General features: G+C 47.5%; 1 protein-coding gene across 7 annotated transcripts in view; it reads left to right on the top strand.

The window, feature by feature from the left end:
• LOC105090388 (core histone macro-H2A.1) overlaps nucleotides 1–17,942 on the top strand; it is a 76,644-nt gene that overhangs the window by 14,511 nt on the left and 44,191 nt on the right. For all 7 annotated transcript variants that reach the window (XM_031449068.2, XM_031449069.2, XM_031449065.2 and 4 more), the window contains exons 3-4: nucleotides 16,772–16,878; nucleotides 17,318–17,515. In XM_031449068.2, the coding sequence (XP_031304928.1) occupies nucleotides 16,772–16,878; nucleotides 17,318–17,515 (305 nt within the window). The remainder of the gene's footprint in view (nucleotides 1–16,771; nucleotides 16,879–17,317; nucleotides 17,516–17,942) is intronic.

Raw genomic sequence — 17,942 nt, 5'->3', positions numbered from 1 at the left:
TGCTGAGGTGACTGCCCTTAGGGAGGGTGATGCGAGCTGTCACTGCCCACTTGTGTGTTGTCCTTTCAGTTGATCAGAGCTCGCTGGGCCTCACCAGGCACTGCAGAATGTCTTGGCTGTTTCAGGACTCCCCCTGGTTTATTTCAAGCTGCCATTTGACAACTCCTCCTAAAGCCTTTATCACCCTCAACACCAAGATGCCTTGTTACCATACTCTTCAGACTGGCGTTGAAGGACTCTTCTGTCCTGAGCTCCTGGCACACTCCTGAAAACCTTCTTGAAACATTTTCTGTTTAGCTAGGAGCTGAGCATGCCCAGCCCCAGGGTGTAAGGCCAGAGCTGAGACCAGGCTAGCATGAGAGTACCTGGACAGTCAGCAGCCCCTGCAGGCCAGGGGCCATCAGAGCCTAGATAGATGATCCTCTGTAAGAGCAGATCTCCAGGGATGAGGGATTATCCAGGTACTCCTCCCGGCTGGGGTGGCTGTGGGAGGAGGTTGTGGCCTTGCATCTTGCTCTGAAACTTGCAGCTGGCATCTGTTTCTCCCCTTGGGTGCAGAACGCAGTGATCTGCCAGACTTAAAAGGAAAAGGCAACATCTGGAACAAGCTTGAGTCTGGTGATCAGACAGCTCCTTCCCCACATCTTTGGGCACCTGGCTCGGCAGCCCTGCTGCCTCTTCCCAGAGCTCCTCCTGAAATGTGATGCTGTCTGCGGGCTTGTCAGTGCCCCAGGACCGGCGGGCCTGGCTCCATTCTCCATCCCCTTGGTCCTTGATCTTCCAGCCTCAGCGGTAATAGTAGCCCCACCTCTTGGGATTGCTGTGGAGAGCTATATTGCATCTTAAGAATTTAGCCGACATTAGTAGTAAACATTCAAAAAATGATGGATAAAAATAAGTATTATTATGGGGAAACTGGGGTAGTTTCTTTGAGGCATCATCTTTGCTCCCATTTTCCTGTGGTACTTTTAAATGATATTTCAAGGGAACTTGACTTCAGCTCAGAAAGCCCCTTTGGAGTCTCTCCCCTTTGCCTAGCACAGCACTGCACGGTGCTGGAAGGTATAGGAGATGTGAAATAAGAAACACATGACGTGGCTTTTGCTGCAATGGAACTTTCATTGATGTTGGGGACATGCAGGCCCACAGACCAGAAAGGGAATAGGGCAGGTATCTAAGGGGTGAATTAAGAGCAGTCGAGTACTACAGTGAAGGTACTGCTGGGCATGAGCAGTATGTAGAAGAGAAAGAGCAAACATGCTGTGATTTGATGGATGTAGAGCAGTCTGGGTTAACATTGCTCAAACTGTGTTCAGCAGAACCCAGGTGTTTGGCAAGACTTAAGAGGTAGTCCACCAAAACATGGCTGAAATCAGGAGACGGCTAGATTCACATTCCCTCTTTTGAGATGGATATATGAATAACTTTGTTGAGTTCCTCAGTAAAGGAACTTGTTTTAGTTTGGAAACCACCGAGAAACAGCTTTCTTGACTGCAGGACTTTTCAGAGCCTTTAACACACTGGTGTCCCTGTGGATCCCCAAGAGAAGGAACTGTGATATGCAGTGGTTCCCAAACTTTTATCACCAAGCCTTTCAGGGGACACAATACAGTGTGGGTTAAGCCATGAGAAATGTCACCATGGGGAGTGCAAAGTGAAGAAACAAAGCCGAAGGCCACCATGGAAGATGCGCTTTGGCCTGGCTTATTGTGGTGTTGAGGGGCAGAGCTTGGCTCATAGATAAGGAAACCTAGGTCTGCCTCCTCCATACAGGACCAAGCACATTAGAAGGTACATCAGCATTCACTCAGTTCACTTAGCAGAGCCACTGAGGCAAAGACCCAGGGAGGGCCTACCACTCTCAGGCCTGTGCTAGTCACTGAGATACAAGACAGAGGTCCTGCCCACGGGACTTACCCTGGAGGGAAGTGCCTTTGGAGCCACTCACCCAACCCCAGAGAGAACAGGCCTGATTTCTGATCATCAAATCTGAAAACCTGTGTGATGACATCTTTTTCTTTTTCTGGTCCAGAAATCCTGTTACATAGCTTGATCACAGAGCTTATTCTGCCAACTTGCCTCCTAAAGCGTAAACATGTTTGTACAAATTGAATCTATTCTCAGAGGATTTCTTGACAGTAAGGAGGCCAGGAAGCCCTGGGTGCCCGCTCTCAAGACTGAATGTTGACACCTTGTAATAATACAGACCCTCCCAGGGTGACCACCATGAGAAGTCTGCTGATTTGAATAACTAAGCTCTGGTATATTTAAAAATGTAATGTCACAGTATTATTTTTCTACCTCTTATGGATAAGGCCATGGCTAGATTTTTTTTTCCTGTTTTCTTTGGATCTAATCTACAAACTGATGAAGTCATGTGGATTTGCATAGTCTTAATCCCCCACTCCTTTTCTGTTTCCCCAAGCTCTGTCCCTCCCTCTGCCCTCTGTTTCAGACCTTGGTCTTCCCTCTGCTGTCTGTTGTCAGTGACCAGGACCTCCATGCTCTTCTAACAGGCATCCTCTCACAGCAGGCCCTCCAGTCTGAAGCTGCCTGCGGGTACTTCATTAACCATGGTGGAGTTTATAGGGTCAGCTCCTGACCTGGGGAACAAATAGGGTCCACCCGGGGGGGCACTTAGGGCCTTACAGCCACTTAACAGACTGGATGAGGCCCAGCCCTCATGCCTGACTGCATCCTGTAAGAAAACCCCAGGGAGAAGGGGTGGTGGTTAAAAAATACACCTTGATATCTGGTTTTGGCTAAGAAAATGATCATCTTCATCCCAAGTTTCAGCTTGTTTGATTTCTTATCTGTAACTCGGGTCAGATGTTGCACATCCCTTCAGTGTTAGTCATTGGGCTGCACTCCATCCTTGCCCCCATCTGTTGTAAGCATAGTACAGAGAAACCTCCTCTGTCAGCAGTACGTCCTGTTACACAGATAGTCGTTTCAACAAACATCCATCACACTTGGCATTTCTGGCCTAGGAAAGAAAGGATCCGACAAGCTTGGAAGATTAGGGTAGGCAGAGCCTGCAGTTGGCTCTGTCACTTACCTGACCTCTTTACCACTTTCCTATCCAGGACACCCAACTGTGTCCTGTACTTACACAGCAAAAAATAGGGCAGGAAGAAGAGGACAGGCTGGCTCTGTGATGCTTCAAGGCTCTCTGAATTCCTTTGTCTCTTGCTTGTTTGTGTGACCATCTTACATTTGACTAACACTTGAGGCCAGGACCCAGCTAACTCTTGCCAGCAACTTCATGCTTTCCTGGGGCTCTCAGAACCCCACAGTACTCACTGTTCTGCAAAGCCCTTTACCTACTGATAGGGAGAACTAGATTTTAATGAGGTGGAGGGTTGCAACTAGGAAAATGTTAGAAACACTGAAGTTGAAACCCAGTTTCAACTGGGTACCCAGTGTGTGTGGACTGTATTTAAATGCTTGTTCCCTTTTTAGGTTGTGTGAGTAATGTTTGAAAATTTGAGAATTTAACCACTTATAATCTCACTGTCCAGCGATAGTAGCTGGCACTGAATGCCTTTTATGTGTGTGTGTACACGTGAAAGAGAGATTTTAGTCTAATTACTTGTTTTTATTACTATCTGCTATTGACAATCTTCATTGATAGTTAACCAAAGAAAAACATCACTGTATATGCTCCTACAAAGCAAATCATGGAGTAATTAAGGGAGAGCTCCATAGTCAGTCCCCTCAGCCTCCCAGGGGATTCTGTGGTTGATGAACATTCAAGGAGCACTTGAAAAAGCAGCAGTTTAGCATGACGTGTCAGACAGTTTCCTGGTGACTTACCATGAGATGACCAGCCCATTAGCAGACCCAGGTTGCTCAGACCTCAGGGCTGAGGCCAGATGTGGAAAGTACTAAGGAGTGGAGTTCTCCAGTGCTTCGCGACCCCCACAGGACGTGGAGGTGGCAGCCTGGCTCGAGGATGTGCTTGTCACGGGGCACATGAATCTGCGAAGCTCAAAAACTGAATTTTTATCTGGTCCTTTATCCGGTCCTTCTAAGAGGCCATGAGGTTGTCCAGGAGAGTGTGACCTGGGGCCCCTTGCAACAATTGCCCCATGTCCCCTGCTCTCCTGCTGCTGGGGGTTGGACCTTATCACTTGGATCAGAGAAAGGAAAGGCCTCATTGCTTTGTTTTACAGATATTTTCTCCTGGTCTGTGACTTATTCTCTTAACAGCGTATTTGACAAAGCAGAAGTTTTTTCCTTAATTTTAATGAAGTCCAACTTTCAGTTCATTCTTTCACATATTGTGCCTTTGATTGTTGTATCTAAAAAGTCATCGTCAAACCCAAGGTCATCTACATTTTCTTCTATGCTGCCTGCTAGGAGTTCTATAGTTTTGTGTGTTATATTCAGGTCTGTGATCTATTTTGAGTTAATTTTTGCAAAGGCTGTTAGAGCTGTGTCTAGATTCACTTTTTTGCATGTGAATGTTCCAGCACCATTTGTTGAAAACCTCTCTGCTTTCTTGAAGATAAGCTGTGTTGCCTAGGAAACCTTAGTGGTCAAGGAGTCTCACTTCACGATTTCCCGTTGAAGGGTGATATGTAACTTTCATTTCTGCCATCGGGGTCTGCAAATGCATAGACCAGTTCCCTAACAGGGGTTCTGTTTTTGCTTGGGTCAGTGGAAAAGCACAAAGCCCTACAAAAGCCTGATTCTGGATCCAGGCAAGGAAAGATGTGTGACCAAAGCTGGGTGCCTCTTTCATGAAACTCAGACCTTCCATCTGGGCTCACTTTACATACATCCTTTAGAATTTCATTTAGTGAAGTCTTTTGGTTATAAACTTTCTTAGGCCCTGATTTTGAACATGTCTTTATCCTCTTCATAAAGCTTTTAGCTATTATTTCTTCAGTGTCTCTATCGTAGTCTCTTTCTCCATATGGAACACAAATTGAACATATGTTAGTGTTTTACTCTGTGTTCCATATCTGCTCGTCTCATTCATATTTTTCATTTTTGTGTCTCTGGATTACTTTATGGGTAATTACTTCTGATCTGTCTTGTAGAGCTATCTCTCAGTTTAGTAATTCTTTCTTTAGCTGTATCTTACCTGCTATTTAATTCAGTCACTGAATTTTTAATTTTTAATTTTTTTTTAATGTCTAGAAGATCTGTTTGGTTCTTTTATGAATCTGCCTGGTCATTCTTTATAATCTCTTATTTTCTCTTCATTTTCAAAATTTTCTTTAAATATATATTACACATTTTTTTATGTATTTATCTGAGTAATTCCAATGTCTGAGGTGTTTATAAGTCTGTCTGTTTTTGCTGGATTTTGAGTCATGGTTCAGAAAGCCCACTTCTCTTCACGACTGCAAAGGAATTACGTCATGCTCTTGCTTAGTATATTTATGGCTTAATTTTTTACGTTTTTATTTTGACCCATTTGGAATTAATCCTGATCTATAGTGTGAGAGAAGGATGGACTTAGTTTTATTCCAGATGGTTACCCATTTATCTCAACACAGTTAGTTGGATATTCCTTCCTTTCCCTGGTGATCTGAGATGCTACCTTTACCATATGTGAAATTTCTAGGTTAATTAGGGCCATTTCTGGACTTTCTTTTGTTTCATTGGTCTATCTAGTTATATACTTCATAATATGTTTCTCATATCTAGTAGGCCTTTTATTCTCTTTTTATTTTTGCAGAAAGTAATTATTTTCTTCATTAAGTAATATATACTGATGATAAAATTTGCATGTTCCCAAGGGACATGCAGTGAGATGTGCATTTCTCTCCCTGCTCTTTTGCATACCCAGTTCTCCTCTCAGAAGACCATCAGTGTTATTAGTTTCTTATAAATGTTAGATATCTTTCTAAAGATAATCTTTTTCTCTCTTTTCATTTCAAAATAAATCTAGAAAGTAAAATTTCAAAAAGTAGGGTATCATGAAAATGGGTTCATGTGATATGTAGAGGCTGACATTTATATTTGAGCCAAAATCTGAGGATGGTGGTTCTACCTCAGAACTCCCCCACCATCCCTGGTCCCCTCAGCCAACCTCGAGTCCTGACTTGAGACTGTGAGGGGTGGCCTGCCTGGATCGTGGACCATCCTGGGCCTGCTTTCTCCTGAGATGACAGCTTTGTAGTTCATACTGCCTGCCATGGATGCCACGTGTTTGTTCTAATCCTTGAAACCAGGCCAGTGCCTCAGAGAACATCCCTCACCACCACCTGAATGCTGTGGTGCTTATTCACTTGTTCAGTAATTCATCTGTAATAACCTGTTTGTGTAAGAGTTTCCAAGGTCCGACCAGGTACAAGGTGCTGAGCTGGGAGCTGGGGGTCAAAGGAATTACTGTTGAGTTCAACAGATTTGTATTGAGTGTCTTTGATGGGCCAGATGTCCCAAAGGACATACTAGGGAACCTCAGGACTGGGAGTATGCCTTCTCCAACCCTGCCTCATCACTGTGTACTCAGCCCCCAGCACAAGGGCAGACACTCTGCAGCTGCTCAGCACATAGGTTTTTGTTGAAGGGTAAGAAGACCAGTTAGAGGAAGGATGAGTTTCTGGAGGAGGGAATATTGGTAATGGCAGATGCTTCCAGGAACTGGATGAGGATGAGAGCTGAACTAGACTCCTGGATTTTTTAATGATGCGTAATTAGGATTAACACCAGGGCATCGTGGGCCAGACCTGCCTGAGGAGAGGCAAGTGGCAGGCAGGGCAGCTGTTGGTGGCAAACAGGAAGGGTTTCAAGAGCTTCTCTCTCACTCTTGCTACAAAAAGGTGTCTCAGCTGTACCTTGAAAAGCAGAGGAAGCCAGGAGCTGCCCAACTGATCAAAGTAGCAGCATCCCAGATGGGTGCTAGAGGTGCCCCCAAGTCCCTCTGTGAATGACCATCAAGAATGGCTTTAAAAGAACTACTTACTTACTTACTGAGAGGAGGAGGAAGTGGGTAAGAATGCTACAAATATCTCTTCTCCCAATATCTTCTTGTTAAAATATCAGCAACTAATAAAACATATTTATAGTCCTCTTACTTTCTTTCCCTGCCTAAGGGTGCCTATGTCAAGTCAACGCAGAATAAAGTACTGTGAAAGCAAAAAGCCACTCCTCAGAGCTATAAATAAGTTCCAGCAAGAAGACAAACCCAAATGGTACCAACCACAGACAGCCTCCCTCCATCTCCCTGCTTGTCTCTTCCCACAGCCCCCTCTAGTTCTGGTTGCCGAAAGATGACAGATACACACTCTCCTTGGATTTGCCAGGCTGCTCAGCCAGCCTCCGGCTCTAATCTTGGCTCCCACCCTCCCTCCCTTTCTTCCTTTATCTTCCACTCCACCTGCTCCCTTTTTAGACAAGTGCCTTCCATCTAGTGGCCAGAAAGCATGTGTTCCCTGGTACTTCAGGAGGCCTGTGGGGTCTACAGAAGGACATGTGTCGAATGGCCTTTATAGAAGACATTTATATACGTCTTCTTATAGAAGGAGGCTCGTTCTCTGCCAGAGCTAACATCTTGCCTGCAGAACTGTGAGAAGCACGTGGAAATCCAAGGCGTCTGGGAAAGGCTAATCTGTCAGCTTCCCTTGCTGTTGATATCCTGCTTGATGCCCCCTCGGGTCATTGGTAACTGAGGTAGTCTTTGGTTAACGTTTCTCTGTTGTCTCTGTAAATCTGAATATTGACCGCTGAAAGTCAATATCTGCTGTTCACTTGGAAAGTGAAGGTCCTTAGCTTGAGTAGAGTTGTTTTCTTTGCCCTCCCACCTCTGCCCCAGGCAGGTCCTGGCAGTCTCTCTCCTAGATTCCGATTGTGGCTCATCTTACCATGATCTTGGGGGCGTGGAGGGCCATGCTTTGCATGCAGAAACGGTGGGGCAGTTTAAGCAATGAAAACACATGCCATATATTGAGCACTTGCTGTGTGTCAGGCAGTGGCTGAGCCTTCATGTCTGGTGACCCACTGAATCCTCCGGCCACCTTTGCTTAGGAGGGAGCTGGCTCAGGGAGTTTAGATAAGGTCTCCAAGGTCGCTCAGCACAATAACTCATCTCTGAAAGAGTATTTCCTGTAGGTTCTCATTGGAGCTGAAACCTTAGCAGTTAAGAGGAGAACCTCGGGACTCAGGATCACTCGGTACACTTTGCATCTCCTCTACCTTTGGTGGACATCTCAGGAGGATGGGATTCACCCAGCCTTCCAAGGCTGGCTCCTGTCTTCGACGGAGCCATGGCCTGGCTGAGGAGGCAGATGTGGACTCCTGAGAGGGGCGGGCCCTGCACAGTCACAGGTGATTACCGGAGGGCATGTGGTATAGGTGTGCCAAGGCTGGAGGCAGTCCTATGGCCTGGCGCCCGCAGAGGACAGGTCCTGTGGAATTGGACTGGGAGGACAAATAGTCCCTGACAGGAAGGAGGAAAGTCGAGAGTTTGTAGGAAGGAGGCATGTGAACACAAGAGACCCAGGTGATGACCATTGGAGTGATGTGTGCTAGGCCACAGGGAGGGGCCATCTGGTCAGTGTGGGAGGTGCTGGCTGTTGCAGCAGCAGGACACAGAGGTCCTGGAAGAGAAGCACTCAGATGGCCAGAGGTGGCCTGAGGGCTGCCATGAGGAAAGGGAAGGGCAGTGCCCGGTTGAGTGTGAGGAGGCTGTAGCACTCAGTGGCACTGACGGTGGACTGGAGGGCCATAAGGTTTTTGCCCAGTGTCCCTTCATTGTCCCCTTAGTGAAGAGGAGGTGGAATCATGGGTGACAGAGCTTAGGCAAGTTCTTAGACATGTGGCCCTTGGCATTGGGAATCCACTTGGGCAGACAGGGCCAGGGCTGGGCTATTAATAAAGTGACCCCAGGAGTGGCAGCCCTTGTTCATGAAAGAACCTGAAAAGTCTCCATGTGCTCAGTTCTTTTTTTCCAGAAGCAAGATAAGGCAGGCTGGAACAGATGTCGAGACAGGAGGGTGCTTGTGGCACACAATTGCCAAGGCCTGTGGGGTGGCATATAGCATCGTTGCCTCTTGCCATTTACTCTGCGTTTTCAGTTTTTTATATTTCGAAAAGACAAATAGTGCACAAGATAAAGTCAAACGGCGCAAAAGAGGATAGAGCAAAATGTCTCCCTCGGATGTGGTCGCTGGTTCCATCCTAGGAGGCAGAGCCGTGCCACGTCTCTGAATGCATGTGTAAGCGCCGGTGCCAGGCGTTCCCCTTCCCTTCCCCACGTGACAGCAGCTCACCACGGCACTGCTCTGCTTACTTGCCGTGTAAAAGTCCATCTGGGAAATGGCACCCTGTCAGGGCTCTTTAAGTGAGTTTCCTCTTTACACTCTTCAAATCATTGCATTTCAGCAGACATCCCTGACTGGTCACCCTTTCCTGAGATGAATTAAGAACAAATGGCTATGATTTTCCATATCAAAACAAACATACGTATTAACCATTTCCTTGCATATTAGTTTAGAGTCCTTGAAAACAAGTGAATGGTGGGAGAGGTCCTGCCGGCTGTCGCCTGGCCCTGGGTTAGAGCAGATTCCTCTGGCCGTCAGCCTTCCTTCTGTGGTTTTGACTTGCGCTGCCTCAGACCTTTGGTCCTGCGCTGCCATGCTACACCCTGCTGGGTGGGACAAAAGCCCCAGACCCCATCCCCAGGCAGAGGCTGTCTGTGGGGCCTCCCTGGGTGCTGCATAATATCAAGGCAAGTCTGGCAGCACCGAGGTTAAGCGGGTTCAAGTGCATTTTTCAAACATATGTAAACTGTTAAGTATAACAGCAAAGGGTAAACTAGCAGGGGAGGAAACACCAGGTTTTCTGTATTGCTTCTCTCCTCTTCCTCTTGGCTCTCACCACATCCGTCTATCCACCTAGCTAGCTGGCCAGTTATTTTGACAGAGGAAACTGAGGAAAAGAAAGTATAGTTTCCTCCTCCCAGAAATCAAGCCTGCTACACCATTTTAAAAGATAATGTGTGTGGTTGTAGCCTCAGTAATTGTAGTTTTTGTTTACAAGTGTTCTAAGCATGTAACTTGGTAACTCGTTAATCCTCACAAACCTAGAGGTGACTTCAGTTATCATCCCCTTTTATAGAAGGGGACCCTGAGGCTCAGATGGGTCTTGACAAGTCTCACAGCCCATTGCAGGAGCTGGGGTTTACACCCAGGCTGTCAGACAGCACACCCCCAGCTGAGCTGCAGTGCCATTCAGGGCTGAATGCTGAACACAGACCCAGGAGGTGAGCTTACACAGATGTGCTGGAGATTTGGGGAAGGAAGAGGAAGTTTTCACGAAAGGCAAGATAACACACATGGGGCTGGGTTGGCAGGTTAGCTGAAGATAGTGTTTGCCAAGAATCATAATCTCTTTTTTGTTAATGTGTATAATGCAAAATTACTGATTTTTTTATTTTGCAACATGAAAAACAATTAGTTTTAGAAATTCTCAAATTAAGCTGCATTTCTATTTTATTGGGAGACTTTGTGTGGAAGGTGGGAAACGACCAGATGCTGTTTCTTGGACCCTCTAGCTCGTGGGTCCTGAGGAGGGGTCTATAATGTGGGCTTAGCAACAGTGGACAAGTTAATGTCAGAACATCTGCAGAAAAGCTATAGAATGGCTCATTCTTATAAATATACCTGGTTTTCTGCAGAGAAAATACCTCCTTCAATTACTGCTATAGGTTTTATTTTCTCTCTGGAATCCCTGGTTCCTCTGAGGCCCCTGGGACAGGCAGACTGGAGAGCTTTGCTGTGGCCCAGAGGTGAGGCCCCAGTGGTGTGGGCTGACAGCTCAGCGGGCTTCAGACTCTGCCACTTATCTCTCAAAAAGGTGGGATGTGGGCCGGTGGATTCTGGGCTGCCGAGGGAGTTGGAGGAAACTGTGGTGCAGTCAGGAGGCAGGAAACTCTTAGCAGTCACTCTCCGATTGGGGTTGATTGGGTTAAGGCCTTCCGGAATGGTGTAAAACAGTTCTGAACTCAATGAACTGCTGATGGCAGCCTGATGAATGGAAAGAAATACAATAAACAGATTCCTTGTCATGTTGTTGGCTTTGTAGCAAATATCTGTTTTCTCCTTGGGATTACGTGACCATTTGCTTTTCTTTGATTTCTGGTTGTTATTTTCACTATTTCTTTTGTGAGAGGAGGCGCTTCAAACAGTTCTGTAGAAGCCCCTGACTCTTCCCCTTGCAAGACTTGTGTTTAGAGTTTGGCGCAGCCTCCACATGTCACCTGTTAGCTGTTAGGAGTCTAATTCTGCAAACCATGACTTCATCTCCCTAAAGGAAGATAGACAGAATGCTTCAGTACAACAGATAGGGTTCAGTTCAAGACGTTTGGATTAAAAAAAAAAGGACTCTAAGCCTTTGGTCTCTGGATGAACTTGGAAAGCAGACCTGTCAAAGGTATTCATGTTCAGACAGCTGGGCTGTAGCTGAGAAGGCTGCCAAATAATGCCGGTATTCATGGCTGTGGGAATTTTGTCAAGTGGCCTTAAAACAATCATGTTCAATGAGGCTGGGGAACGTTGGACCCAGGGGTGCCTCTGCTGCGCTTGCTGCTCTGACAAGAGAATAAGATCGCCTCACTGGGCCAGGCCAGACGGCACCAGTGGCTCACCACTTGCCAGAGACTGGCCCTCCACTTGCCAGAGACTGGCCCTGACCAGGAGTGGGACCCAGAGACACTTGGGTGTTTCGCAAGTTAGAGCTTAAAACAAGAAAAAAGTTCTTAAAACAAAAAATTAGCTCACGAACTGGCCAGTGTAGCGCATCATTCAACCTGTCCTCTGTGCAGTGTTTATAATTGGAGAACCTCACCACACTGAAGGTCCTCCCCAGAGCTGACCACATGTGCTTTGGGCTCCAAGCCAGTCTCATGTTGGTCGTTGGTAATAAAATTAGACTGTCACTAGCCAGGAGGACTTGGCTTGAGGGGGTGGAGGGCCTGGTAAGGGGTTTGTTTCTTCTCCTCCTAACTGCTGTTTCCCAGTTTCCTTCTCTGGTTTCTTATAGATTGTTTGTTTTGTTTAAAGCCTCCAGGGCTGTGGCTTCTGAAAACTCCCTCCAAGGGAGGATCGAAGTGTGGAACTCTGGAAACTGAAGAAAAGAATCTGTGCCTGTAGATGTGGTGCTTTCTTGGTTTTCTTTCTCAGAATCCATTTTCTCTCAAAGCAGCCAGAGGCAAAAAAATTTAGAGATGCACAAAGCCTTCCAAGATACAAGATGAGTCAAGTGCCAGAAACCTTCCTCTGTAGGAAGGCATGGGTTCCATTCAAGTGGAGGCAGAGCTGAAGCTGGCCCTGGCCTAGCCCTAGGAGGTGGCCCCCCTTGATAGTGGGGGTGAGGGGCCCATCCCTGTGGGCATGGGGTGCAGTGGCAGGAGCCCAGGCACAGCATGAGCCCGGGGCCTCCATGAATTTGCTCTTGTTGTCATTTGCAAAGCTGAGGATCACTTACCAGGAAGGAAACTTAATCAGGAAATCTCCTTTGGTGGAGTGTGCCCTGCCCCAATTCCTCAGCACTCAGCACCCCTTCTCCCGTCCTACAGCAAACATGCCCTGGAGAGCAGATGGGAACTGATCCATCTTGTTGAGTTGCTGGCATTTTGCACCTCTCCTCCCCACTGCAGCAGGCAGCCCTCTTTTAGCCAGGGAAGCCCTTTACGATTGCCATTTCTAAAAGTGGACTGAGGTTTTGTGTGGGGGGCGGGTGTTACTGAATGCTTGGCAAGGGGTGAGTTCGTGCTCTGGGTTCCTGCTTTTGTTCACAGCCAGAGTCTGTCCTCCATCTTTCTGGGCTGTGGTCAGTGGCCGCAGCCCTCTGCTTGCCGCAGTGCAGGGGAGGGGAGGAGCATGGAACACACATTCATAAAAGGTGTGTCTCTGAGGTGCTCCGGCTTGTGTGTCCCTTGATGAAGGAGTTGCTATGGTAACTATCCACCTGGAAAACATGCAGGAGTAAACAGAAGATAAAGCTCTTGCTCAACTAGTCAAAGTGTGAATCTCTACCCTTCTTTGTTACCCTACTTGACACAGCTCCCTCCCTACCCCCCAGGACTGAAGGTCCACTTTTTGAAGGTAGTGGGTGGGAGGGCCAGTTATCTTGGCCGTTGAAGATCAAAGGTGAGATGGGATTTTGCAAAAAGGAAGGAGTCCTGGCTTTTCTGGCTCTTTGAAAAAGGCAGAGGAATGACACAGGAATGACACCCAGACCCAGCTCTTTCCAGGGAGTTGGAACACTCCTCACCCCGCTCCATACACCTCTCCAGTCCCTCCACATCCACCTCCTGGTCACTCCCAGGTGGCTCCAGTCTGGCATCCCTGAGTCCAGGCTGAGTCAGCAGCAAAGTGAGCACAGTCCTTGAAATTTCCGAAGTGTAGAAACTCAGGCTATTGGAAATTTCACACAATGTGAAAGTGTCGGGGTGGGGCAGGGGGAAGCTAGTGGAAGTCAGGGGGAGCTCCTGGAGAATGGATCTTCAGATTTCTCAGCAGTAAGTGCTGCTTAGAGTTCGCTGCATTGCTTTACTTCCTTGTGTTACATACTGCCTGTCCCTACCCAAATCAGAGGCCCCCACACACAGGGAGTCCTAGGGACCCCTCCCCACCCTTCAGGTCTTTGCATTCATCACCACCATCTTCCCTGCACAAGAAAAGCTAGGGCAGTACTGCCAAAAATAAAAAGACCACATCCCTCTTCCTCCACCCTCATCAACGGCCACTGTGCCTTCCCTTGGGGAGAGCCTCCACCAATACCCCAGGCAGGAAGAGGAAACAGGCCACCTCCACCTTCCTGAGAAACCAAAATTTCAAACGATCTTCTTGCCAAAGGGGTGGCTTAGGGCAGTACTGTGGGTTTCTCTCTGTCTTTCTCTCTCTTTTAATGAGGGCCAGATAAGGGATTCTAAGCATATTATGGGGAAAAAGGTTGCAGTCCACCAACCTCCTCTGTATATTGTGGCTCTGTAGATACTGATGACCCCATGTTTCCCTGTGGCCTCAGAAAGTGGAGGAAAACTGGGGAGGCACGGGGGTGGTAAAGGCAGGAAGCCAGCCAAGTGGGCTGTAAGTCAGCAGTGCCAGCTGCCCCTCTCCAGACTTCCTGCCACATGGGCTCCAGCCCAGCACCAGCCGTGGCTGGCTCTCCTTCCTGTGCCCTTACTCCTAGGGTCTGTCCTCCTGTTCGTCAGACTCCTGCTTCACTTCTCCACAGGTGGGAGTTGGACAGTAGCATTGTAGATGTGCCGCCTCCCACATTAACGTGGGAGAAGGGAGGCCAAGCTGGGCTCGCGTCTGCATTCATGGCTCCTGGGGCATCCCAAGCACCCTTTTTCGCTTGGCCACACTAAGCTTTCTCCTCTGGACATTGGGACACACAGCCACTGTCAATTATAAGGAAGCTTCAGTGAAACTGCCAAGTGGGCCTGTACCCAGGCCATATGGGGAACCACCCTATTGTGACTAATGGGTGAGGGTGGGAAACATACTGATTATCTCTTCTTCCTCTCTGGGCCTCACTCTCATGACTTGCAGATGTGACATTCAAGGTGAGGGACCCCTGTGGCCTGGGAGCATCTAGTAGTCAGAGACCTCAGAGTGCCTCTGGTGTCCAGGTATCATCAGTGCAGTGATTACTGAGTAAATGAATTCCTGCCTTGGATTTAGGGGAAACCTCCTGATCCAGGTATGAGCAGCCAAGTAGCCCTCCAGCTTTACATATGGCGGTTTTTGCGTTGGGTTCAGCTGTCAGTACCCCTTAACAGTGTAAACCATGTAATAATATAAATTTTAAATTCATGATTTTCATGTACCTAGATTTTTTTCTAGTTATCTTATAATGAGTTTTGATTTTGCTGGCGATGTCGAGTGTTCACAACATAACTTAGAATATTAGGAATCCCTCAGTACCAGGAAGAGGTCAGACTTGAGTTGAGCCCAGAAGGGTGGGTTAGATAGACATCACAAGCAGGGGGGCCATGGTGTGGACAGAACTGAGGAGTGGGAGTATAAGATACATTTAGGGACAGTCTGCGTTTCTCATTAAGAAAATGAGGCGATTGTGATGAGGTTGACAGTTACCAAGAGAACTGGGCCACCAAGGAGAAAAGAAATCTCTTGCCAAAAGGCACTTCCTAATTTCCCCCATCTTTGGCGCTCTGAAAGACCTGTCTTGTCTGGTGAGACCCTGCCCCACAGGACTGGTCAATAAACTCTAACTTAGCATCAACTATAGGTTAGGCTTGTATCCTCCTAAGTTTTTTTCTTTGAAAAATATCAAACATACAGAATGCTGAAAGAGGAACTCTCTTACATCTTTTATATCTTACTCTCTTACATCACACCTGAACTTAACAATTGTTAACATTTCATCACATTGTTTTTCCCTCTGTAGACTTTTTCAGGATTATTTGAGAGTAAATTGCAGACATCAAGACATTTCACCCCTAAATACTTCAGCATGCCTCTCCTGAGAACAAGGTGTTCCCTTTAGCGTGGTAATACCATTATCACACTCAAGAAAATTAATAATCCCCTTGTGTCTAATATCCAGTCTACAGGAGGAGCTCCTCAGTTGTCACCAAAATGACTTTTATAGTTTCTTTTGTAATCAGCATCCCATCGAGGATTAACGCTTTGTATTTGGCTGCTGTTATGTCTGTTTAGCCTCTTTTAATCTGCTATACCCCACCTCTTTTATGTTTTTATGGCATTGACTTTGTAAAGGCTCCAGTCACATCCTTCTTGTTTTGAACCTGAGTATGCAGGTGTTTAACATTGATTCCATCAACAGAAATTTCGTAAGTAATATGCCTCCTGCCCCTGAAGTCCCATAAACCCATACATGAGCCATTGCTCAAGATGCACAGTTCACTCTCGGGCCACACTGCTGGCTCCTCGGGGTTGGTGTTGGTGACGTCCAGAGTCTGTCTGCAGGCAGCCTTGTTCTCGGAAATAGGTTCAAATCTCAGCTCTACCACTTCTCACTGAGGGACTTTTCAGCTGGTGGTCCTTTCTTCTCTCTATGCATCAGTGTCTTCATCTCCACAACAAAGGGATTGGACTGGGGGCCTCCTAGTCCTACTCATCTTTGCCTCTGAACACCTCTGTGACTTGGCTCTATTACTGAGTCCAGTCTCATACTGCTTACCATACAACAGACCAGTAAATCAAGAGATGAGTTGTTGGGGCAATAAATAGCAACTTTATTGGGAAAGCGAGCAGACTGAGAAGATGGTTGTCTAGTATCTTAAAGAACTATCTTAACCCAAGTCAGAATTCAAGCTTCTTTTAAACTAAAAGGGGAAGGGGTGTGGTTGGTTGTTGAAAACTTCTTGGTGTCTGAATCCCTTGTTCTTGCAGCTGTCCATATAGATCAAGTCACATGTTCATGTAAACCTCCAACAAGACATGTATTCTCTGTTCTGTAACTTTTTATCTCTATATGAATGGTAAAGTGTTACACCTTTAAAGGTCAGAGCATTGAGAATGTGCTATCCTGTATATTTCAGGCTCTAGGCAACATTCTTAACTTATAGCAAAAACAATAGAATACAAAGGTTAAAGTAAAAGAAATAGATCTAATATGAAGTCAGATTTGCTCTTCCCTTTTAAAATAGCTCCAAGCGTTGTCAGGCAGACCCCCTGCAGCTTCGTAGCTCAAGTTAGCTGCCTTGGGAAGCTGTTGGCAGTTCCCATTCCTGGCACCAAGAACAGGAGATCTGGGAGGATGCACATGGTCCACTGATGCTCAAATGTGACCATATGCCTTTCCCCTCTGCTCCCCACAGCGGAGATTCTGGAGCTGGCTGGCAACGCAGCAAGAGACAACAAGAAGGGCCGGGTCACGCCCCGGCACATCCTGCTGGCCGTGGCCAATGACGAAGAGCTGAATCAGGTATGGGGCTCTCCTGTGCTTCCCCAACCCAGACACTCCAGCAGGTGGTCATGCTGCCCAAGAAGTGAGCTGTCTGTCCAGGGGGAGGGTGGCGTGTGGCTGGCTGTCAAGGGAGTGGACTGCATTTTGGACTATTAGCAGCTTCCCTCCCCTCCATGGCAGTTTTTCCCCAAGGCTTTATTGGTTGGGGGGAAATGAAACAAGGAATTTGGCTCTCCTTGGAGGAAAGATGTTTTGGAAACTGCACCTGAGTGAGTGAGGGACTCTGAAGGCTTGCTCCCAGTATAGTGAGCCAGGGTCCTGTCAGCATCCTTGTAGGTGCCATGGAGGAAGGAGCTCTACCAACCAAAAATAAGAGTGTGGGTGGGCAGGGTGACTTCTTGAAGGTCAGGGACAGGGTGGTCTGGCTCACCATCTGCTACTTTGGTTTTCCTGCAAGCTGCTAAAAGGAGTCACCATAGCCAGTGGAGGGGTGTTACCAAACATCCATCCAGAGTTGCTAGCGAAGAAACGAGGATCCAAAGGGAAGTTGGAAGCCATCATCACGCCACCCCCAGCCAAAAAGGCCAAATCTCCGTCCCAGAAGAAGCCCGTGTCTAAGAAAGCAGGGGGCAAGAAAGGGGCCCGGAAATCCAAGGTGCGTATGTGATTTGGCAGGGACCTGTGGCGGGTGGAGTGGGCAGGTGCCGGCACGTGGGATCACAAGGGCTCCTCTTTCTGGTGAGGGCTCATCTTCCTCATGGGGCGGGGGACTATACGAACATGTAGAGCTGGTAACAGAGGGCTGGTCCAGCTGAAGTGGCCAGAATCTGGACACAAGTGTGGGACTAGATTCCTGTAGGCAAGGGGGATGTGGGGAGGTGCCAGGGCAGATAGCCCCAGGCTGGAAGGACCTCGTGCTCAGCCTTCCAGGAGATGCCCATGCCTGTGAGGAGAGACCTGTGTGTGCAGGAGCTTCCCTGTGCGAGGGGTAGCAGTTGAGTCCTGCCCAGAGGTGTCGGCTGCCTGCTTGCCCTTGACTCACTCAGAACTGTTGTGTTGCCATGGCTGCATGGCCTCCTCCG

Source organism: Camelus dromedarius, chromosome 3, assembly GCF_036321535.1.
Source record: "Camelus dromedarius isolate mCamDro1 chromosome 3, mCamDro1.pat, whole genome shotgun sequence".
Classification (NCBI taxonomy): domain Eukaryota; kingdom Metazoa; phylum Chordata; class Mammalia; order Artiodactyla; family Camelidae; genus Camelus; species Camelus dromedarius.
The sequence above is the reverse complement of the archived record's forward strand: the minus strand, read 5'-3'. Positions and strand labels throughout refer to the sequence as shown.